This window comes from Eleutherodactylus coqui, chromosome 6 (genome assembly GCF_035609145.1).
Source record: "Eleutherodactylus coqui strain aEleCoq1 chromosome 6, aEleCoq1.hap1, whole genome shotgun sequence".
Classification (NCBI taxonomy): Eukaryota; Metazoa; Chordata; class Amphibia; order Anura; family Eleutherodactylidae; genus Eleutherodactylus; species Eleutherodactylus coqui.
This window is the reverse complement of record NC_089842.1, coordinates 21,784,524-21,809,882: the sequence shown is the minus strand read 5'-3', so window position 1 is coordinate 21,809,882 and position 25,359 is coordinate 21,784,524. Positions and strand designations below refer to the sequence as shown.

The 25,359-nt window shown below is 48.0% G+C and overlaps 1 protein-coding gene and 1 long non-coding RNA gene across 2 annotated transcripts in view; one reads left to right on the top strand and one right to left on the bottom strand.

Annotated features, from left to right (window-relative positions):
* Positions 1-9,579, top strand: part of LOC136631932 (IgGFc-binding protein-like) — a 173,905-nt gene extending 164,326 nt beyond the window's left edge. Inside the window, exons 8-10 of the mRNA XM_066606424.1 lie at positions 6,893-6,949; positions 9,043-9,096; positions 9,252-9,579. Of these exons, the coding sequence (XP_066462521.1) occupies positions 6,893-6,949; positions 9,043-9,068 (83 nt within the window). The 3' untranslated portion in view covers positions 9,069-9,096; positions 9,252-9,579. The remainder of the gene's footprint in view (positions 1-6,892; positions 6,950-9,042; positions 9,097-9,251) is intronic.
* Positions 1-25,359, bottom strand: part of LOC136631935 (uncharacterized) — an 808,093-nt gene that overhangs the window by 486,587 nt on the left and 296,147 nt on the right. The gene's annotated exons all lie outside the window — the stretch shown is intronic.

Sequence of the window (25,359 nt, the reverse complement as noted above, 5' to 3'; positions counted from 1 at the left end):
ATTGAAGTGAATAGAGAGGCAGTACTCATGTGTGACCCCTGCTGTCCATACGGTGGGGTGCGTGGTGCCTCAGTTCTTAGGATTGGTGGAGGTCCTAGCAGTCATACTCCCACTTATCGGCAAGCTATCCCCTGTCCTGTGGATAGGAAATAACTAGAAATCATGGCACATCACCTTTAATCCTTTAAGGTCGCTTTTAAAAAAAAATATATATTTCTGGTTTCTTCTTCCCACTTTCAAAAAAGTCATAACTCTTTTATTTCTCGTCTGTATCAATGGGGGGCACAGCTCAAGACTTTGGGTATACACTACTGCTAATAGCAGGCAGATACTAAACAAAAAAGTGTTAGCTCCTCCGACTAGCTATACCCCTCCTGCAGGCATTATTCTAACATTTTAGCTTAGTGTCCGTAAAAGGTAGACATTGTTCTCGCCACTCCTCAACTACCTCTTGGATTCAGGGAATGCAGTGAAGCGGTAATCTCCCAGTTACCCTAGTGAGGGGGACGAGTTAACAGAGTTAACCATGCTGTTGTCCGTCCTAACCTCGGAAGAAAAGGAGGCACATCCAAGTCTTAACTTGGACGTGACCCACCAGCTACACAATCCCCTTTATACCAGAGCATTCCCTTCCTACTTAATGCAGGTGAGACAGGGATGCAAACAGCTTGAACTAAGAATTCCATGTGCTTCCCTCTCTTAGGAGGTAAGTATTTCTCCTGTATAGAAGTCAGTATCTTCTTCCTCTTGCCTGTCATTCCCTCCCTTCTTTTTCTGGCTACTACAAATACCAGCAGGCGGTACCTTGTATGGTTGCATTTTTGTGCTTTGGTTGCAAGGGTTTCTTCGCTGGCCCGCTAAGTCCCTTCCCTTAGATTGGACACTTGAATCTCTTTATTGAGCCAGCTGTGGTAGACGGGTGCAACAAATTTCCTCGGTCAGTGGGAGTTTTTGTCCGTGGTGTCAATTTTACATAATATCGACAAACAGTCAATATTATGTATCCTTTTTGAATGATTTAGTAAAAAAGTGGTCGTCTTTGTCAGCAGTAAATTCACCAGTGTCCCATTTGGCAAAAAACATTACTCTCTCTATGGCTGATACTTCATCTTTTCAAGACATTTCATGACAGGAAGATAAAATCACTAGTCAAAACCTCATTTGAGGCTGTGGGATCAGCACTCAGGACAGTTTTTGCCTCTACTTGGGTCAGTAGGACATCTAGTGAATGGGCTAAGCAACAAAGTCAAGGTATTCTTTCTGGATCTTCTCTGGAAGAATTAGCAGATATGGCACAACAAACAGTTCAAGCAAGGAAGTTTAAATGTGAAGCTTTCTTAGATATGGTTATATTCCTAGCTCGCATGTCGGTGGCTTTGGTAAAAAGTCTTCCATTTGTTGTTTCAAGAATCGGACTTTATGAAATTATTTAGGAGGCTACTGGGGGTAAGAATCTCGTCACAAAGCAAATCTAGATGTACAAAAGCGCTGCAAAGGAAAATAACTTGTTTTCGTTCCTTTTGCAGCTCCAGCCCCCAAAACTCAGATAGTAAAAAAATCCATGCAGAAGTAGAAGCAAAGGCCCTCAATTGAAAGGAGACCATCCTGTCCTACAAGATTCCATTCACAAAAGCTTCTGTATGAAGCGTGGGCCCCACGTGATCAGTTCAGGGTGGTGGTGGGGCAATTATCCCTATTCAGGGAAGCTTGACTTCCCTATATTTCAAACACTTTGGTTAAAATGTTGATACAAACCCTGACCGTATTGACCAGCCTGGAGAGTCTCCATATCACTCTGGACATGCTTTCCAGGTTCGGGTGGATCATCCATAATTTCAAGTCTTTTTTCACACTGTCACAATGGCTAGATTTTCTGGGTCTATCGTCTCAACATGAATTAGGCTCATGTACTATTGCCAACATCGAAAACACTTCTAATTCAGAAACATGTATATTCTTTGAAAACCCTGAATCCCAAGACAATGTGGCACTGCATGAGGTTGCTGGGGCTAATGGTCTCCTCCTTGGAGACGAGTGCCTTCAGCCAGTTTCACACACGGCCTCTCCAGTGGACCATTTTCTGAAAATGGGACAAGTTTGTGACCTCCCTTGATAGGAAGATCTGACTACTTTTGCACATTCAGTACTTTCTGCTTTGGTGGCTGGGGTCCCTGCAAATCCATCTAAGATGTTCCTTTATGATCTTCCAATGCCAAATACTCACTGCGGATGCCAGCCTTTCCAGTTTCAGGGGTACATTGAAGAATCTATTGGCACAAGGATTGTGGTCCACAAAGGAGATCAAACTACTGATAAATGTGTTGGAACTTCAGGCCATACTCCTGTCCCTTCTTCACTTTGGACTCCAGCTGACAGAACTATTAGTGCGGGTCCAAATTGACAATTTCTTGGGCATTGCACACATAAATCATCAAAGCGGGGATGAAGATCATTTTCCAGTACTCTCTGTAGTCCACATACCGGGACACATATAACTGGAAAGCAGACTTCCTTAGCAGAAAGATAGTTGACCTAGGAGAATGGGAATTACATCCCAAAGTTTTTTGGGACCTTTGTTGTAGGTGGAGTCATCCAGAAATCGACCTCCGAATCAATCGCAATCTGCCAATCTTTGTGGCCACACCTCAGGACCAAGCTTGAGCAGAAGATGCTCTAGTAGTTCCACAGATATAATTGCAGTTCCCTATGTCTTTTCCCCATTCCCACTAATCCCATGACTTCTCAAGAAGATCAAGATGAAAGGCCTACCAGTGATTCTCATCGCCCCAGATTGGCTCCGCAGGGCGTGGTATGCAGTTGTAGTGTACATGCTCATCGACTTTACATGTTGTCTTCCTCTTTGAGAAAATTAACTCTAACTGGGTCCTCTCTTCCACTCGAATTTGCCTATGCTTCATTTAATGGTGTGGAGGGTGAAATCGTGGTCTTGAGAGCCCATGAATTTACGAAAGCTGTTATTACAACCATGATGAAGACTAGGAAACACTCTTCTTTCTGGGTTTATTATCATGTTTTGAAAAATTTATTTAGCTAGTGTGTATAGTGCAATTTTCATCCTATGTGCTTTTCTTTATCCCAAATGATGCATTTCCTACAAGAGGGTTTGGATATGGGTTTGAATCTTAGTTCTTTAAAGAGCAAGGTATCTGCACTATCCATACTTTTCCAATGTCCACTGGCTTCAAAGTCAGCTATCCAATCTTTTATACAGGGGGTCGTTCATGCTGCTCCTCCATACCGTTCACCTGTCCCTCCTTGGGACCTTAATTTTGTACTGGATGCATTGCAGTCTCATCCATTCGAACCATTAAGAGAAGTTCCAACTTGTTTATTAACTTGGAAGGTGTTATTCTTGGTAGCTGTCACATCGATCCAACAGGTCTCAGAGCTTGCAGCTTTATAAATCAAGCCTCCACTAACCATATTTCATCAAGGCAAAGTGGTCCTACATCCTGTGCCTTCTTTCCACCCTACCTAAGGTGGTGTCAACATTCCATATCAATGAAAACATTGTTCCGCCTTTATTTTGTCCATCTGCAGTTCATCTGAGAGAATGTGCTCTCCACAAACTGGATCTCATGCGACCCTTGCGGATCTACCTTTCTCAAATGCCATATTTCAAATGCTCTGACTCTCTGCTTGGGATTCCTGATGGCCCAAGATGTGGTCTTGCAGTGTCCAAGGTAGTCATTTCTAGCGGTATCCAGTCAACAGTGATAGAGACATACCATCCTAAAGGCAAAGCACCTCCACTCTGTGTTACAGCACATTCTACTTAGGCTGCTCCAGGGGCCTCACTGCACACCTTTTCAAAGTTTTACTGTGTGCATACTTTGCATCCACAGACGCCTCACTCGGTCAAAGAGTTTTACCAACAGCTATAAACTGACTGCATGCATACTATAATTTTCCCACCCTTGAGAGAATGTTATGGAACGTCTGAAAGTCTTAAGCTGTGTCCCCCTAAGATACAGATGAGAAAACAAGATTTTTGTACTTACCATAGAATATTTTTCTCGTCTCATTCATTGGCGGACACAGCACACAACCCATGCTGTTATTAGTATTTTTATTGATTATTTTCCTCCTTGTCAGAGAGTTTTCCATTTGCAGTTGCACATGGTGCTATGAAGTGTTACAGTTTTTTAATAATGTTGTTGTCATGTGGTACCTGTTACGGAGCAGCAAGTGAGGACCCATTGCGTCAACCAATAGGTTTGACTTTAGGCTAAAACTGAGGGTGTTCTCCTTACCATTTAACCCCCGTACAGGGATCTGGCTTTATAGTGGAGAGCCAAGCAGGCTGCTACCTCTTGGAGTAGTCCCCTTGTGGTTGGCAGCGGACCCACGGGGATCAGAAGCACCATGCCAACAGACAGGAGGTACTGCTAAAAACTGGGGCAGAGACAGTACCCATGGATAGCAGATGGGTACTAAATGGAGCAGGGACCTAGCAAATAACAGGACAGGGAATGGTACAGACAGACAAAGATACAGGATACAGATGTCAATACAGGATAGAGAAACACCAATCTTCAGAGACACGACAATATAAAGATTAAGACAGAGGATCAGAAGGCCTTATACATACCCATCACAGAGGCACACGGACAAATATACAGAACAGAATCAGCTTGAACTGACAGGCCACAGTCCACTAAACAACAAAACTGCAAATAGCAACAGGAGGCTATGTGCCGGAATGACCAAAAGGACAACTCATTGCTCAGACACTTAGAACAGAAAACAGGGATAACGCAGACTGACAAAAGGATGCATGGGACTTATCCATACGGCCTAGTACACAGAACACATACACAGCACAGATATACACGTCATCCGTGTAACTTCTGTTACAAACCTTTAGACCCAAGAACTGGCAATCTTAGACCAAACTATGAAACGGACCTCATACACGCCGAACAGGTGAATTCAGATAGAAATGCAGAACTGCGAACTGGAGTCGATACAGACATAACTCAGAAACAGATATAAATCAAACACTGACAAGCACTTAAAACACTCACCTGCATACCTGCACACCTAGCCAGATGGAATAACTATAGAATATACAATATATTGGTTTGTAGTTTGGCCAAGATATTTAAGTCCACAAGCCCACTTCAAGGGCCCTCGTCTCATGGTTCCCTACACTAAGGAAACAACTGAACCCAAACTTGCACAGGCACAATGGAATATGACACTATTCACACTGAACATACTGAACATGCCTACTCACAGCTCATGTCCGGCCACAAGCACAGACACCCAGGAACAAACTCTGTTCACACAGGAGGTACAGAACAAGCACAGAAGATACAGAAAGCTGCACAGACATGCAGGGACATGACAGTCCATATTGAACAAACTGAGGAAAGGCCAGAAATCACAGAGGAGCTGGAATATAGGAGCAACACACCTGTAGGATTGGCTGGCTGGAGAAATCCGCACCCAGCCAGTTCAATCAACCAGCACCTCTGGAGCTGGAAACCATGTAGTAAAACAGATCCCAGCAGACTCCTCTAACAGTATCCTACTTGGCTGCTTTTATTTTTTTGCATACAAATTAGTCAGAATGGTGCCTGCATTTTTTCAGCTTTGTGTTCGCCTCCTAGTGTTAGTAGCCATACCCAAGATTTTAAAGGGGTTCTATCACTAAAAAAGAAAAATGCTCTACTTATCTATTTCTCCCCCATCAGTCTACTTACCAGATCTTCACCTCCTTTATCTTTTCCTGTCTCCTGCAGTCCAGGGGGTCACTTCAGCTCCAGCTACCTGATTCTGCTCCTTCCTGTGAGGTTACGTACATTAGGTTGGCAGTCTGCCAATGTAAGTTACGTCACAGCTCACAGGCCAGCAGGAGGACTGCCTATCTTCTTCAGAGATTGCTTATGTGAGCTATCTCTGAAATAGATTACAATTCCTTCCAAGGCAGTGAAGCTACAGCACAAGGATGTGACCTTCACTGACCCGGCAGGAAGGAGTTTGTGATAAAGCAGCCTTCATAACAAGCTGGGTCCAGCCTGCAGTGAGCTGATCTGGGGCACTGGAGAAGTTCAACCAGGAGAAGATGTGATAAGGAGACAGACAGGGAAGGAATAGGTAAGTTTAGATAGTTTTTTTTAATGACAAAACCCCTTTAAGCTGTGTCCTCCAATGAAAGAGATAACAAGGAGATTTTACGGTAAGTACCAAAATCTTGTTTTTTATGTCAACATAGTTGTCTTTTGCGATGTATATACCGTGCTGACAAACTTTGAGTGGAATGGGAAAAAAATGCAATTTTACCATCTTTGCAAGGGTCTTGTTTTTATGGCATACAGACTGTGCCAAAAATGTCATGATAACTTTATTCTATAAATCAGTATAATAACAATAGCAAATTTTTTTGTATGATGTAATACTGTAGTATTATATTATACCCCATTTTGCCAGGCAGTCTATGAAGACATGCCACAGCGGCTCCTCGATAGGCATCCATTCATAGCAGCCCTGTGGAGCTTTAAAAGGGCTTTAGAAGGCTCCTGGCTGCCATTACAACCAAATCGCACCTCACAATCTCACTGTGGGAGGGAGTGGGTGTTTGAGACCTCTAAACACCGATTGGGGTGATCAAAGGCTTAACAGCCACGGTCAACGGTCAGGTTGATCGGGGAGGTTGCTGCCAGGTTTCAGCTGTCTGAAACAGCGGTCACCTGCCGTGTATAGAGAAGAATCAACTGTCAATCTCATTCAATACAAACCCAGACGCTGGAAGTCATACATGTCAAGGAGTTAAGCCGCATCCGTATCCTCTCTCTGCTATAGTCTCCAGCTATGACATACCTTGTCCCCTTATAAGATAGCTCATAATGTAAAATTTCTATTTCAGAAAAGGTTTTAATAACAGTTCCACCAAAGGCCTCAGAAAAGTCCACAATGAAAGCAAGTTAGTTTAAAGCAGTGGTGTACGTGTAAACTGTACATCTGCCATGGTGGGCCGCTTGTCCACAGAACATTGTATCAGTTGTCACCTATTTTAGGATTCTAACATGGGGAAATCTCAATGAAAAAGGCTGATTTGGCTGTGGATGTAATGCCCCAAGGCTCTGATCTAGTAGCGCAGAGTTCGCTGGATGAAGCAGAATTGAGTTTGTTATTTGCCACAATAAGATGATAGAATGATCACTTTGTTACAAATAGCTAAAAAAAATGATCTCTGCAACATAATTGTTGTTTTCATTGAAGCAGAGCAGAAGGGCACATGAATACATAGAATACAGATGTATCAAACATTCATGTGCAATTTATGTAACAGAGTCGCTACAATACAAGGTCAATGGTGAATGCACAGCGCAAATAGTGTAATATGAACCTGCACAGAATAGACATGGAAATATATAAAACTATTTTTTTTTTTTAAATGGTTAAAAAACAGGGCACCTAAATAGACCAAACGAACAAATAACATAAATACACTCAGACACGGGTCTAAGCTACTTTTTCTTGGAGTACAAATCTTTCCTTTAGTCTAAAGCCTCAAAAGGATAGATATATACAATATATATACTGTCAGACCAGGTCCCCAGACCATATGTATGGTCCACACTAAATAGCTTAGTGTATAGAGCTGCATAAGGCTTTAGTCACACGGGCGTTTTTTAACGCGATTTGCGGATCGCATGACGGATGCGCATCCGCAAATCGCGTGACCGGTGCGCGCAAGTCGCCCGCAAATCACCCGAAAATCTGCTCCTAGCCGCGTTTCATTAGAAACGGGCCGGAGCTGTCCAGCGCATTGCATTAAATGGAGACGGCAATAGAGCCGGCTCCATTTAAAGCAATGCGCTGCGGGCGAGCCCGGGATTAATTGTCGGGAAGGGCTTAAATATATAAGCCCTTCCCTGCAATTCATCCTAAAATGTGTAAAAATAAAAAATATATATATACTCACCTTCTCCCGGCAGCCGGAGCTCCGCGCGGCCGTCCTGCAGTGGGTGTGAAGGGGGTGTGAGTCAGACCTGCCCCCTGATTGGCTCAGCGCTGAGCCAATCAGAGGCATGTCTCACTCACACCCATTCATGAATTCATGAATGGATGTGAGTCAGACCTGCCCCTGATTGGCTCAGCGCTGAGAGGTAGCAGTCACTCACCCATTCATGAATTCATGAATGGGTGTGTGAGTGAAACCTGCCTCTGATTGGTCAGGGCTGTGACCAATCAGAGGCAGATCATTCAGCAGGCGGGGATTAATGTCTGAGGACCAGTCTGCTAGGATATTGCAGTTGGTGACAGAGGTTATATACTGAGATAGGGGTAGGGTAAGCAGACGATATTAAGAGAGACCACCGATACAGGGGTTACGACAATAAGGCAAATATGTGTCTTAGCCTGACTTGTCCAAATGAGTAAAGCTGCCTAACCAATCATTCCTCGTCACTGCATGAATGAGGAATTAACAGTAGGTGGATGCAGAGCCCTAAATCCGGAGCCACAGTATGGATTGCAGCTTTTTTTAAGGTCTTTACATGAGACTAGATTGGTTTGGAGTCCCCAATGTAGCCATAGCAATTGTTAAAATGACCCCTAAGGAACACAATAGCTCTGGCCCTCTAATAGCATAGTCTCCCTCCCTAGCAGATAGCACGATCACTCTATCTATATCTCAGTAGCCATAAAAATAACAAACAGAAAAGCAGGACTAGTAGTCTTGATGGTAGACTAGGGCATATGTAATATGAACATTCAATATTGTACCATGCGTATTCTCTCAGTGGTTGTTACATCTACATATGTCATTGGAGAAAGTTGCATCTTCCTCAGATTCCTGTGGTCTGCAGTTCCCCCTCCCCAGCCTGCAGCCACTCTGTCAGTGTTCATACGAATCCTCAATTACTGTAAATCCTTCTAGTGTAAACCCTACATAGAGAACGGGGAGGTCATTCATGTATGGTCCAAGCTCCTTCTACTTTATCGGTCACTATAGGAAAAGTAAAGAGACTTTTGATTCATGAGATCACCTGACTTGGTTTTGTATTGTAGCTTTTCGAGATGAAGATGACGACTAGCAGTTAGTGGAACTGGGAATAATGTAATGTGAGTATAATACATCTATCCATCTATCCATCCATCCATCCATCCTTCCATCCTTCCATCGTTATAGAATCCTTCAGCTTGGTTGTTTTAATATTGAGATCCCGTCTTTCGTTACCTACATAAATATAACATTAATTACTATCTCTGTACCGCAGGTTCTGTGTTGCGACTTCCAAACTACAAGAACTACAACGACTCTGAGAAGTGTAATTCCTGTTCTAATCCGAGAGATCAGAGGAACGTCATCACCGGAAATCAACAACACAGACACAAATTGGGTGGAGGGCACAAATATATATTCACTATAATAATGCAATAATTGATCTTCACTTTCCTGATAAATTGGTGATAACGACTGTCGTCACACAATGATGTAATCAGATCTTGGATGAGAATATATTCTACATAGCAATAAGTAATGTAATAATAGTAGCAATAGTATAACTGATGCAGAAAAATATATTAAAATTGTAGACTAATAAATGAATTGTGTTCCTTGCGGTGATTACTTTCCCCCCATCATGATGGAACTGTATGTACAGTCCTTGAACAAAAGATACACGTAAGACACTGAGATCACAGCTCCACTTTATTTGTTCATGAACAGCTTAGAACTTCATAGGGGTGCAGAGGTACAGGAGAAGTAAATCCAGGCCCTGTTTACCAAAACTGTCTAAAATGAAAAATTTCTCTCACTCATAGCAACCAATCACAGCGCAGCTTGAATTTTTTCAAGGCCATTGTAAGAAATTAAAGCTGCTCCATTATTGATTGCAATGGGCAGCGAAAACATTTTCTTTTAGATCGTTTTCATAACTTTTCCCCATTGTCTTGATATAATTTACTCAATGGAGGGAATTCATCAGCAGGGGAATTTTTTGATGACACTTTCTGCTTTCCTATCTCCAGTTTAAAGTGCAACAGAGATATTCTCAAATGTCACCCTATATTGATAAATGTATCACATCTTTAAATATGCCTAAATATCTGGAGTCACTTTGTACGTTCCCCAGCTACCGGAGTGAGATTGCAACAAATTTAGCGACTTTTAAAAAGTTGCATTTCATAAATGTCTCTAAATTCTGACCAAGCAGCAAGCCAGGCCCATTTTTCAAGACATTTTTGAAAAGTGGAGTAAAAGGCGGAAAATCATTTTTCTCGTTCACGCCATTGGGGGATGCAGCTTAACCATGGGTATACAGCAACTGCCAATTGGAGAGGGACACTAAATAGAAAATGAGTTGGCCTCTCCCACCTGCTATATATCCCCTGCAGGAACTCAGCTAATCAGTTTTTAGCTTAGTGTCTGTATGAGATGGACAAGCGGGTGGCAGTTCTTCTGGGACACTTAGAAGAGGTTGATGGTGTAGTATTACTCTCCCCTCTACCCCCACACAAGGATGGTGAATGGGCAGCCGATTGCTGGCAAGATTGAAGCCGATTGAAGGCAAGATGGCATGGCTGGGTTCCAGCATGTAATCCACCAGTTATAGGGTCCTCCTGGAGCCCTTCCTCTCAATGTCCTGGGGTTCGTGGGGTGTGGGTAGGTGGACCCTTCTTTGCCTTCAAGGGAGGAGGAAGACAGATAAGTAGGCAACACTAGCAGTGCCTGCAACCCTCCATTATGGCACCTATATTTTGTGGCAGCAGGCTCTTTTTCAATGCAGCCTTTGCAGGTCAGTGAGCCAAAATGGATATTCCCCTGTCTTAGGCAGTGGCGAACCTGTTCATGGTCTCTGTGGTGCTCGTCTCGAGTCACTTTCATTTTCTTCCCAGAAAATTTTGCGCCGTTTTCTGGCCAATAGTAACACAGGGAAGGCATTACAACTTCCTCCTGTGAAGTTCCAGCCCTATCCCACCCCCCTGCAGTGAGTGGCTGGGGAGATCAGGTGCCCCCCGAGTATCTAAACTGGGGCCGGCCGCGGCTCACCACAGATGCACACTGGGAGACATTAGGGAAAGTGCCGTCTTGCTGTAGCTGCTATAGGGAGAGTGTTAGACTGTTATATTCATCTTCAAGAACCCCAACAGTCCTTCTTAGGGCCACATCTGACCGTGTGCAGCACTGTTGAGGCTGCTTTTAGCAGTTTTGCAAATTATTTTTTTTTGTATATCGGGCGAGCAGACCATAGCGTCCTCAGTCTGCAGTCATTTTACTGAGTATAGGGGCAGTACTGGTGAGGCAGGGACAGTGGTACAGGGAAAGAGGTATACTGGCTATATAGGAAGTGGGCTTTTTCAAAACAATTGGAAAAAAAATCTTTGGGCTGCCTGTGACCATCTTCAGTTTACTGCGTGTCTGCTGGGGGTTGTAGTCGCTCACTTATTACCCAGCTAGGTGTTCCTGCAGCCTTGCGCATAATTTTTTCTGGCTGCACTGTGCTTTCAATAACCACAGTCATCCTCCAACGGGGAAATCCATATACAGGCTATATAGGCAGTGTGCTTTTTCCCAAAAATTGGAAAAAAATACAATATTTGGGCTGCCTGTGACTGTCTTCAGTTTACTGCGTGTCTGCTGGGGGTAGTAGTAGTCGCTCATTATTACCCAGCTAAGTGTTACAGCAGGCTTGCGCATAATTGTTTCCTGGCTCTGCTGTGTCCGTTACATGATCGCCGTCATCCCGCCAGACGGAAACAGTATACATATATACGCTGCATACGGTGTCTGTCTGGTTTCTCACCTCACCATTTAAAAAAATTGAAGCAAAATACTTAAAGGGGTTGTCTCGAGGAAGCAGTGAATTTTTTTTTTTGCCCAGTCCCCCTAATTAAGCATACATTACTAATCACCCATGTAAATGACTTTTCTAGCTGGTTTGTACTTACAGTTCCAGCGTTTCAGCAACTTATAAAAAGTTTCCCAAGATGGCCGCCGGCTCTTTTCCCATCGCTTGCTGTAGCCCGACGTGCGCGCTCCCGAGACGCTACCAGCTGTGTCTCCATGACAACCAGACGTCCCGCAGCTGCCGACCGGGCCCCTGGATTGAACGCCGCCGACCACGGCACACAGTCACCCACCGCCAGGCAGCAGGTAACCGGCGCAGCCCCCCCCCCTGGCACAGCGGCAGCCCCCCCCCCCCCGGCACATTGGCAGCCCCCCCCCCGGCACAGCGGCGCCCCCCCCCATCACAGCGTCAGCCCCCCCCCCCCGGCACAGCGGCGCCCCCCCCCGGCACGGTGGCGGCCCCCACCGACACAGCGGCGCCCCCCCCCCCCCGGCACAGCGGTGGCCCCCCATCACAGCGGCAGCCCCCCCCCCCCCCCCGGCACACAGCGGCGGCCCCCCATCACAGCGGCAGCCCCCCCCCCCCCGACACAGCGGTGGCCCCCCCCGCCCCCCGGCACAGCGGCTGCCCCCCGGCACAGCGGCGGCCCCCCCATCACAGCGGCAGCCCCCCCCAAGCACAGCGGCAGGCCCCCCCGGCACAGGGGCGGCCCCCCCTGGCACAGCGGCGGCCCCCCATCACAGCGGCAGCCCCCCCGGCACAGCGGCAGCCCCCCCCGGCACAGCGGTGGCCCCCCACCGGCACAGCGGCGCCCCCCCCCGACACAGCGGCGCCCCCCCCGCCCCCCGGCACAGCGGCGGCCCCCCCATCACAGCGGCAGCCCCCCCCCCCCAGCACAGCGGCAGGCCCCCCCGGCACAGCGGCGGCCCCCCCGGCACAGCAGCAGCCCCCCCATCACAGCGGCGGCCCCCCATCACAGCGGCAGCCCCCCCCCCCCGTCACAGCGGCAGCCCCCCCCCCCCCCGTCACAGCGCCCCCCCCCCGTCACAGCGGCAGCCCCCCCGGCCCATCACTTACCTGGGCGGCGGGACGGCAGGACGGCGGGACAGCTGGGCGGCTTCTCGGGACAGCTGGGCGGCTCTGCACCTTCCTCTAACAGCAGAAGAGCTGTAGCGGGGAGCACACTGAAGCGGCTCGTGCTGAAAGGAGAAGACCGGACTGCGCAAGCGCGTCTAAAAAAGCAAGCTGCCAGCGAATTTAGACGGAACCATGGAGACTAGGACGCTAGCAACGGAGCAGGTAAGTGAATAACTTCTGTATGGCTCATATTTAATGCACGATGTACATTACAAAGTGCATTAATATGGCCATACAGAAGTGTATAACCCCACTTGATTTCGCGAGACAACCCCTTTAAGGCCTACCACTGGCCTTTGGCCACTTGACTGGTTCTTCGCTGTGAATTCCAGTAGCTCAGTCATACGCACCTAGGTCTCACTACAGGCTTGCGCATAATTGTTTCCTGTCTCTGCTGTGCGCTCCGTAAGCAAAGTCAGCCTCCAACCACAGGCCAATAAGCGGCACATTTAATTACAGCGTTCTGTTTCTGCTCTACTCGTAATACACCATGCTGAGGGGTAGGAGTAGGCCTAGAGGACGTGCTCCCCCTATACTGCTGCTAGTGATATGTTACTGGGGCCTGTCTAGACTGCAACTACTACTGAAATGGAACTAATACTGTGCTCCCCCTATACTGCTGCTAGTGATATATTACTGGGGCCTGTCCAGACTGCTACTACTACTGAAATGGAACTAATACTGTGCTCTCCCTATACTGCTGCTAGTGATATGTTACTGGGGCCTGTCTTGACTGCTACTATTACTGAAATGGAACTAATACTGTGCTCCCCCTATACTGCTGCTAGTGATATGTTACTGGGGCCTGTCCAGACTGCTACTACTACTGAAATGGAACTAATACTGTGCTCCCCCTATACTGCAGCTAGTGATATGTTACTGGGGCCTGTCTCTAATGCTACCGCTGAAATGTTACTAATTCTGGGCTCTGCCTATACCGCTGCTAATGCTATGTCACTGGGGTGTGGAAACGGAGGCTTCCCAAAGACATGATGGCGGCGAGGCCATTTTCCACCAACGCGGTTACTGTTAAGGTGCATATAACCACGGACACGTGGAGAGGACACGTAGTGCCTCAAAAACATCCCCCTCCTCCTCCAACAATGAAAACATTCTTGGCAAATACCTTTGCATTGGTCCGTCTGCTGGCAGTCCAAGAATTTCACCTTTAACGACACAACAAGAGAGCTCCACCACCATCCCCCCGCCACGGCCCACTTAATCCTGGCCACATTCCGAAAACAAAAACTAAATAAAACCGCGCTACTAGGTTCGCAGTCGCGACCACATTCCCACCAACGCGGTTACTGTTAAGGTACATATTACCAGTCTGACTGGGGCATGCACTGTGGGCCGAAGCCCACCTGTATTGTATCTGACGTTAGCGCTGCTGAGCAGGGCACTTAAATGGGATATATATATGTACCGCCGGTGGGTTCCAGGGAGTCACCCATGCTTTGGGTCCACATGGACTTCACATTAGGGATTTGTACCTGCCTGTGTCTATGTATTAAAAACCCCGGTCAGACTGGGGCATGCAGTTTGGGCCGAAGCCCACCTGCATTTAATCTGACGTTACCTCAGCTGTGCTGGGCAATACAATGGGATTTATTTATGTAACGCCGGTGGCTTCCTGGGACCCACCCATGCTGTCGGTCCACACGGAGTTGTACCTGCCTGTGTCTACTAATAAAGAACCCCAGTCTGACTGGGGCATGCAGTGTGGGCCGAAGCCCACCTGTATTTAATCTGACGTTAGCTCTACTATCCGGGGCACTGCATTGGGACAAACTACAGGAGCAATACAGCACTAATGAGACGTGCACAGCTACGCTAGCATTGGAGTCTGCTGTAGGCCCGCGATTGCTGAGGGTTTGTGCAGAGGCCTATGTCCTGGGTGCAGTGAAAGTCTGCTTCCAGCCTAGGATTGCTGAATCTGTGGGCCGAGGCCTATGCCATGGGCGAGGTGCAAGTCTGCCATGTTTGGCCGCTCAGATCAATTTTTGGTTCATGTCTTGGGTTTCCTAGGACCCACCTATGCTGTTGGTGCAAACTTAGTTCCCATTGCGGTGTTTGACCTGTCTGGCACAAAGGCACTGACTGACTTGGGTAGGGGGCAGAGCACAGACGGCTTTCCCCTTGCAGTGTGGATTGAGCTATGCGACACCTTGACAGAATGAATGCTGTGTAGCACATGGATTCCCTATTGCTATGCCCACGTTTGCAGCTCCTGACGGAGGTGGCACAGGATTGGAGTTCTCATTGCTTCTGTACAGCATTGTGGGCTATCGCCCCGCCCCTTTTAAAGAGGGTCGCTGCCTGGCCCTGCCAACCCTCTGCAGTGTGTGCCTGCGGTTCCTCCTCATGGCAGACGCACTTATAAATAGACATGAGGGTGGTGTGGCTATGAGGCCAGCGTGTGGCATGAGGGCAGCCGAAGGCTGCGCAGGGACACTTTGGTGTGCGCTGTGGACACTGGGTCGTGCGGGGGGGTTGGGCAGCATGTAACCCAGGAGAAGTGGCAGCGGAGTGTCATGCAGGCAGTGATTGTGCTTGGTTGGAGGTAGTGTGGTGCTTAGCTAAGGTATGCCTTGCTAATGAGGGTTTTTCAGAAGTAAAAATTGTTGGGAGGGGGGCACTCTTGCCGCTATTGTGGCTTAATAGTGGGACCTGGGAACTTGAGATGCAGCCCAACATGTAGCCCCTCGCCTGCCCTATCCGTTTCTGTGTTGTTCCCATCACTTTCTTGAATTTCCCAGATTTTCACAAATGAAAACCTTAGCGAGCATCGGCGATATACAAAAATGCTCAAGTCGCCCATTGACTTCAATGGGGTTCGTTACGCGAAACGAACCCTCGAGCATCGCGGGAAGTTCGACTCGAGTAACGAGCACCCGAGCATTTTGGTGCTCGCTCATCTCTAATAAAAATCCCTCCTGCAGCCCTCGCCGGCATGGCCAGCCGGGTCCGTCCCCTTAGCTAGCTCCCGGAGAGTTTGGACTTTTTTCCCTGCAAGCTTCAGGGGACGACAGCGGTGGCCATGCCCGGCCTCATGGAAGTCCCGCCCGGCCCGATTGGCAGCTAGGACAGAGTTTTCACCAAATCCTGGAAGGCACCCTAAGGGGGCTTTCTGCTCCCCCCCAGGTCTACCTCCTGGGACTATGCCCCAGCCACCGATGCAGCCAGCACCCCTCACGTTGCCCTCACTGGCTCTCCCCCTGCCTCCTCTCTTCCTCCCCCAGCAGTCCTGCCAAACCGCCCGCGGTGACGTTTCATCGCCCTCCCCCCCCCCCCACCGCTTTTGCACGCGGAGAAGCTACCGGGGGGCAGCAGCCGCCTCCAGGCCGCCCCCTGCAACTTCAACCCGGCATCAGGGCCCTGGATTTCCCCCTTCCCGGGTTTTCACTCGGCTCAATCCGGCCCCCTGGAACTCAAATCGGCCACCCTCACGGTTGGGGGACGACCCCCACCCCGACCATTAAGCCCCCACTCCGAATATTAAGCCCCACCCCCACTATTAAGCCCCACCTGCGGAGGATTAAGCCACCGGGAGAAGGTTGGGGGGCTAGCGCCCAGCCAAGGCCAGAGAGTCGTCGCCCGACAAATCTCCCCTCCCCGCTCGCTGTGGCTCTGGGATTTTTTTTCGCACGCGAGGCGTCCTTCCATGGGGATTTGGAGGGAGCGGACCCTCTCCCCCATAGGGGTTTGGATGGAGGAAGCCCGACCGACCTCCACGCCCCCGCTGCTGCCACCGCAGAGAGTGCTGGGGGAGAGGGTCCATGCGTACGTCGCTGACGGCGCCGCCACGCTCCACCGCCGCCCCAAAATAGACTGAGGAGGTACAGAATCACCCAGTGCAGGATGTCCAGTTTTCCCTCTTTTCGCTGGTCAAACCTCAAGTTTTAAAGGGCAACTGAGGGTTGCAGTATCGTAGGCAGGGTCCTTCTTTTAAGCCACCGCCCTCCTGGCGCCCATGGGCTCATCTCCCCAAGACACCTCAAGCCAGGTCTGACGGCATGCCCATGCTCATTTCTATTCTGTTGCAGCAGTATACAGTCCTAAGCACTCATTCATGACCTGAAGGTTGCGAGTTCAATCCCCGCATCGTTCAGATAGTTGGCAAAAGATTTGACTCAGCCCTCCATCCTTCTGATGTCAATAAAATTAGTACCCAGCTCATAACAAATCCTTTCCCCCAAGGATACTTACCTCTATATTCCCATCCATCAAGCGCATCAGCGCTTCCTCAGGTTTGCCGTGCACATGCAACATTACCAGCTTGTAGCACCTCCACTCCATAAGAGTAGTGGCCATCATATACATGGATGATAATGACTACAGATGAGCGAGCACCGAAATGATTGGGTGCTCGTTGCTTGAGTCGAGCTTTCCGCGATGCTCGAGGGTTTGTTTCGAGTAACGAAGCCCATTGAAGTCAATGGGCGACTGGAGCATTTTTGTATATCGCCGATGCTCACTAAGATTTTCATTTGTGCAAATCTTCTAAACCGACGAAAGTGATGGAAACGACACAGATACAGATAGGGCATCTGAGCTGCATCTCAGGTTCCCAGGTCCCACTATTAAGCCACAATAGCGGCAAGAGTGAGCCCCTACCCCCCCTAACAACTTTTACTTCGGACAAACCCTCATTAGTAAGCCACACCATAGCTAAGCACCACACTACCTCCAACCAAGCACAAGCACTGCCTGCGGGACACACCGCTGCCTCTTCTCCTGGGTTACATGCTGCCCAACCCCCCCATACGAAGCTGCGTCCGCAGCGCACACAAAAGTGTCCCTGCGCAGCCTTCAGCTGCCCTCATGCCATACGCTGGCTGCATAGCCACACCAGCCTCATGTCTATTTATAAGTGCGTCTGCCATGAGGAGGAACTGGAGGCACACACTGCAGAGGGTTGGCAGGGCCAGGTAGCAACCCTCTTCAAAAGGGGCGGGGCGATAGCCCACAATGCTGTAGAGAGGCAATGAGAAATTGATGTTCGATCTTCATTCCAATCCTGTGACACCTCCGTCAGGAGCTGCAAACGTGGGCATGAGTTACATAGCTATGGGGAATCCATGTGCACACACAGTATTCATTCTGTCTCGGTGTCACATAGGTCAATCGACACCGCAAGGGGAAAGCCATCTGCACTCTGCCCCCTACCCAAGTCAGTCAGTGTCTTTGTGCCAGACAGGTCAAACACCGCGATGGGAACTAAGTGTGCAACAACAGCATAGGTGGGTCCTAGGCAACCCAAGACATGAACAATAAATAAATCAGAGCTGCCAAACATGGCAGACTTGCACCGCGCCGACCCACAGCTTCGGCCCACAGCTTCAGCAATCAATCATGGGCATAAAGCGGACTTCGATGCTAGTTCATCTGCAACGTGCTCATTAAATCAGTTACCTTTCCTTTCACTGCTCCAATGACTGGATTAGCCAGGAAAAAGTTGCACAGCCCCAACCTGGCGCAGTTGCAATTCCCCCAGGACATAGGCCTCAGCCAACAGCTTCAGCAATAGTAGGCAGGAAGCGGACTTTCACTGCACCCAGTACATAGGCCTCTGCAAAAACCCTCAGCAATCGCGGGCCTACAGCGAACTCCAATGCTAGCGTAGCTGTATTGCTCCTCTAGTTTGTCCCAATGCAGTGCCCCGGAGTTAACGTGAGATAAAGTACAGCTTGGCTTCGGCCCACACTCCATGCCCTAGTCAGTCTGGCCTTATTTCATAGTCACAGGCAGGTACAACTCCGCTCTGGTAAGTCTGTGTGGACCCACAGCATGGGTGGGTCCCAGGAAGCCACCGACGTACATAAATAAATCCCATTGCAGTCCCCCGGATAGCTGAGCTAACGTCTGATAAAATACAGGTGGGCTTCGGCCCACACTGCATGCCCTAGTCAGACTGGGTTTTTTAAATTAATAGTCACAGGCAGGTACAACTCCGCTACGGGAAGCCTGTGTAGACCCACAGCATGGGAGGGTCCCAGGAAGCCACCGACGGTACATAAATAAATCCCATTGCAGTCCCCCGGACAGCTGAGCTAACGTCAGATAACATACAGGTGGGCTTCGGGCCACACTGCATGGTCGAGTCAGACTGGGGTTTTTTAATTAATAGTCACAGGCAGGTACAACTCCGCTATGGGGATTCTGTGTGCACCCACAGCACGGGTGGCTCCCTGGAACCCACCGACTGTACATTAATACATCCCATTGCAGTGCCCCGGATAGCAGAGCTAACGTCAGATAAAATACAGGTGGGCTTCGGCCCACACTGCATGCCCCAGTCACACTGTTTTTTTTGGGTTTTTTGGGCCAGATACGTAGAACACCGCAATGTGAAGGCTTAGTGCAGCCATACTATGCACAGACCCCTGTAGTATTCCTGTAGCAAAGGTATAAGCTGCCCCCACTAACAGTTATGTTGCAGAAGTCTAGGTAGACCCCAGTTACATTTCTGTAGTTACAGTATAGACAGACCCCAGTAACATTTCCGTAGCAGCAGTATAGGCGGAGCCCAGTAACATTTCCATAGCAGCAGTATTGTCAGAGCCCAGTAACATTTCAGTAGCAGCAATACAGGCAGAGCCCAGTATTAGTAACATTTCAGTAATAACAGTAAAGACAGACCCCAGTAACATTTCCGTTGCAGCAGTATAGGCAGAGCCCAGTATTAGGTACATTTCTGTAGTAACAGTATGGCCAGACCCCAGTAACATTTTAGTTGCGGGAGTATAGACTGACCCCAGTAACATTTATGTACCTGCGATATTGGCAGACTCCTGTAACATTTCTGCAGCTGAAGTATAGGCAGACCTCTGTAACGTTAATGCAGTTACGCTCCTCTCCTTTGGCACAAACAAGTTTCTCCGATAACTGTGGTAACACAAGAGAAAATACATGATGCGCATTGCTGACCCTCTGACCCTAAGCGGGAGGAGGAGGTGGCATTACAAGACCAAGACAGCATGACCAGGACCCACTATAGTCTATGTGGGAACCACGTTAGCGGGCCCAGGTTCAGGCTTGGTTCCAGGCCTCCACCGTGGGGGGGGGGGGGGAGGGGTGCATTCCTATTGTGCCGGTTTAGGTGAAATTCTTGGACTGCCGCAAGAGGGACCAAAGCTTAACCATTTGCCAAGAATAATTTCATTGTTGTAGGAGGAGGAGGGGGAGGGTTTACAGGAGGTGGCAATTACAAGGCCAAGACAGCATGACCAGGACCCGCTATAGTCTGTGTGGGAACCACGTTAGCGGGCCCAGGTTCAGGCTGGGTTCCGTGCCTCCACCATGGATTTTGCCTCCATGGGCAAAATCAAACCTTCAGATGCGAATAAAAGCCAATGGACAACAGTGAAGCCACAGAACAAAAGTGGGATATGAAGCTGGGGACCCCAGAAACTTTGTTCTCTCCTAATCCCGCTGCAGCTGGCTGCGATTCACCTGGACCAGGAACTCGGCCTGTGCCCACACCCTCACTTGGACCTCCACGTCCTCGCCCACAGCCACGTCCTCTAGGCTTACCCCTACCCCTCAGCATGGTGTATTTCTAATACAGCGGACACTGAGCGTCGTTAAAAATTAGGCGATTATTGGCCTGCACTTGAAGGCTGACAGCGGTACTGTAACCCACACTGTAGGTTGAAAAAATTATACGCTTTCCTGCAGAAAGGCCTAGCTGGCAAAGTAAATCAGTTACACAGGACATAGGCCTCGGCATACAGCTTCAGCAGTCGTAGGCAGAAAGCGGACTTTCACTGCACCCAGGACATAGGCCTCTGCACAAACCCTCAGCAATCGCGGGCCTAGAGCAGACTCCAATGCTAGCGTAGCTGTGAACGTCTCATTAGCGCTGTTTCGCTACTCTTGTTTGTCCCAATGCAGTGCCACGGATAGCTGCGGTAACGTGAGATAAAATACAGGTTGGCTTCAGCCCACACTCCATGCCCTAGTCAGTCTGTTTGTTTTTTTTGTTTTGGCCAGATATGTAGAACACCGCAATGGGAAAACTAAGTGCACCCATACTATGCATAGACTCCTGTAATACTCCTGATCCAAAGGTATAAGCTGACCCCACTAACAGTTATGTTGCAGAAATCTAGGGAGACGCCAGTAACATTTCAGTAGTAACAGTTTAGACAGACCCCAGTAACATTTCCGTAGCAGCAGTATAGGCATTGCCCAGTATTAGTAACATTTCAGTGGTAGCAGTGTAGGCAGAACCCAGTAACATTTCAGTAGTTAGAGTATAGACAGACCCCAGTAACATTTCATTTGCAGCAGTATAGACTGACCCCAGTAACATTTCAGTAGCAGCAGTGTAGGCAGAGCCCAGTAACATTTTAGGAGCAGAAGTATAGGCAGACCGAAGTAACATTTCTGTTGCAGAAGTATAAGCAGACCCCTGTAGCATTACTGTGGCAGAAGTATAGGTAGGCAGACCCGTGTGACATTTCTGTAGCAAGAGTGTAGGCCAACCCCTGACACATTGGTGTACCATGAGTGTAGGCGAAGGCCAGAATAATTACTTGGATTACAGTGTACGCGAGGGCCCCAAAAATTGCTGTACCAACAGTAGAAATGTACCCCAGAAAAATTGCTCAACCGAGAGGGCAGGTGAAACCCATTAATATTTTAGTTTACTGTGTCTTAATTTGTAACAGAGCCTGGAGGCAGCCCTGTTAAAAAAATGTGTTCATGTTGAAGTTTCAATGCTTTAGTTAGAAGCGTAGAAATATTGTTTGACAAAACTTATATGAGCCTTTTGGGCAGCAGAAAAATACAATGCATGCATTCCCCATGGTGCACGCATGTCCTATCTTTGCAGGCACGCACCTGTAAAACACGGACATGTGCACATACCATAGGGAATGCATCGTTGTAAATACAAGCGTGTTTTTGTGCGTGCGTATGCACACACCAAAACACGCTGGTGTGAACCCACCCTTAGTCTGTTATCACTCAGTTTGTTAAAAATGATTATTTCTTAAAATCAGATTATTATTAAAGGAGAATGAGGGAACTTCCATGATGTAGAGATGACCGACTGAATGACTATTCATAGAGATCGGAGGAGAGACTTGTTCTGTCTTTAATTCTTACAGGAGGATTACCTGGAATATCTGGTCCAGAACTGGTAAATGGGCAATGTGAGTATGATAAGTATGTGAACATAGTAAGTATGTGAAATCTGTTTAGCAGACATTAATAAAGAAGTGAACGATTTGTAAGAAATAATATATATGATGTTATGTCATATGGGTTGGTTACTTGGAACTGTTGGGGGTCAAAGAGAAAGAAATGAGTTTCCTAGGAAAGAAGCAAAATTATAGTAAATGTATCAGCTGAAAGGTTTTTCGGCAACCTAAATTTAAAAAAAAAAATGCTCAAAAAGCTTTAAGTTGCAGCGGCTCACCACTGCAGATCACTGGTCACATTTCCATGTTGACTGGGACCAAGAGATGCAAGTACTGGTGGACACCCTCTTTAAAATGACCTCGGAAGGATTCATATTGGGATGTCATATTTGCCACAATGCTGTCCCCAGACACAAGGGTTTTCCTTCATATAATACAAAAATTCACTGAGGACTCATTCACACAAGCATGTTTTTTGCACAAAAAAATGTGCTGCTTGCATGAGCGTAAATCACGTGAACTGGCAAAGTTTCTTCTGCGCATCGCATGAAATTTTGCCCATTCACTGGAGCAGTGCAGCTGCTTCACAAAGGTTCCCTCATCACTGAACACTGTGACAGTAATGATGGGACTCCCCGCAGGTATGAAAGAATCGCGATCATCTCCCATTGCTTTCAATGGGGCAGGCGCTTCCGCCGCTCCATTGAAAGCAACGGGATACAGTCAATCTCCATACCGATTTTCGGGGAAGGGATCGAAATATAAGCCCTTCCCTGAAAATCATCCCTAGCTGGCAAAAAAGATAAAAAAAAAAAAATCACACCTGTCCGCCTCTAGCGTGTCCTCCCGCTGGCTCCCTGAAACTGTTCTGAAGCACTTTCAGCAGGCGTCGATTTAAAAATCTCCGTATCCTGAAAGCGCTAGGTCTGATTGGCTGAGCGGTCAGCCAATCACATGCAGCACTCAGCCATTCATTGAATGACAGCTGAGCGCTGCCTGTGATTGATCACAGCACTCAGCCAATCACAAGCAATGCTCAGCCATTCATTTAATTCAATGAATTAAAGGGCCGCGGTATGCAGATGCCGGTCACGTGATTGACATTATCCAATGGATAATGGCGATCTTGTAAAATTTTTAAAAAGTTGAAGTTTCATCTTTCCTCACTGATGCAATTAGTGAGAGGAGATGAAACATCTTACAGGAGGCCTCCACATTTGAAACCCGAGGTGATCCTTGGATCTTCCCCGGCTTCTGTGCATGTACCCGCCGGCAAAATGCCGGACACGTGCGCAGGAGCCGGAGAGGGCTGGGGAGTTTAAAACCTCCTTGCTCCTAGCTACCAAAGTTCGCCGAGGGCCTGGAACTGTGACGGCGGCCTCGTTGAGCAGTCCCATTAAAAAAATGTAGCGATATACCTTAGGCCGGTCTCACAAGACTGGATAGAAATTGCGGATTCCAAATACATTTGATTGCACAATTTACTAAAATTAGCGAGTCGGAATTATGTAATCTACAGAATGCAGCACGTTCTATTTGTGCTCCATGGCTGCGGATATACCCGCTGCCCATATGTAACTACATTGTGTACAGGCTGCGGGTACCCGCGTCATCGCTAAGCGACGGTGCGGGAAATATGAACAAGAAAAGCTGTACTGCGCATGACCATCTGTGTAAGGACGCAGTTATGTGCATTATATTACGTGGCCGTACACAGGGTCATGGCCGGACTCAGAGCTAGGATCTGCTGCAGGACTCCACAAGTGAATTCCACATATGGCCGTGTGAGCCCAGCGTTATTCTGACCGCTACCTGTAATACATAATGTACAAGAAACCCCCAGGAACGCTCGCCTTCCTTCAATTCCAAGAGACCACCACACCTCAGCAGGCTTACTACAAAAGCTTGCAGAGCGCCACTTTTTAGACCCCATCCCTGCCCTGCAGGTCAAGAAATACCCTCCAAAAAAGCATGGGAGGAGGGATACCCGATTTTATTGCCCCATATGCCCATCCCAAGTGGGCCTCTGTAATTACCCCTGTTTTCAGACATATATTACACAGTTCAGGTTATTACTTTTATATAAGATTTAGGGTGAACACCAAGTTGCGTTTTTTTCACGTGATATTGCTGCGTTTTTTAATGTGATTTTCAATGGGACTTTCTAATGTCAAAAAGGCCGGGGGGGGGGGGGGGTTTCGGGAGTCAAATTTTTTTTCCGCACAAGGGATTAACGGAGCCTGGAATTTATTCAGTAGCACCCTGAAAGCCAATGAGTGTTTTTCTGAACACGGGACAAACAAGTATATATGTATTTGGGGGTGAAAGTCTTCATTCATATGTGTAACCATACTGATATACCCGGCTTCACCCGAGTTAATTTGGTACTGGTGTTTATCTGGTGTTCACACGGAAAATCTTATGAAGTTGTGCTTACTTTAGAGATACCGAAAAAACATGTTGACATGTTTAAAATCCCCGCCTGCTGAATGAGCTGCCTCTGATTGGTCACAGCCTGACCAATCAGAGGCAGATCTCACTCACACCCATTCATGAATTCATGAATGGGTGAGTGAGTGCTGCCTCTGATTGGCTCAGGGGCAGCTCTCAGCTGAATGACAGCGCCGGCAGCGCATTGCTTTCAATGGAGCCGGCTGTATTGCCGGCTCCATTGAATTCAATGGTCAGTACTCGTTTAATCGAGACGAGTACCACGTGGTGCTCGTCTTGAGTAATGAGCATCTCGAGCACCCTAATACTCGAACAAGCATCAAGCTCGGACGAGTATGCTCGCTCATCTCTAGTAAGAATATAAAGCTCTCCACACCTGAAAATTGGCAAAGCAACTAGTAAACCACACCCCCAACCTTCTCCAAGGAATGACTAATCCTCAGCATGCATCCATGCAGCATAGAGAGACAGCAACCAGCAGTCTCCGCACATGGTGCAATAACCCTGGTCCTGCATAACAAGGTGACAGGTCTTGGCCTGCATTAAGACCACCATGCCACAATGCGGTCACAGCATATATGTACGCAAAAATAAAAGTGCATCCCGCTAACCTCCCCCTTACAAATAAGAAGCGTCCCTCTCTATCCAAGCAGTGGTAAATTAATTCCCATGGCACTCCCCAGGATATGAGGATACTCACCCTCTGGCCTTTGTTCTATGATAACAGCTGTGGTAGGCATCTGGGTATCTAGGTGAATGAAGGGTAGGAATCTAACCATCCTTAAAGTGGGTCTCCT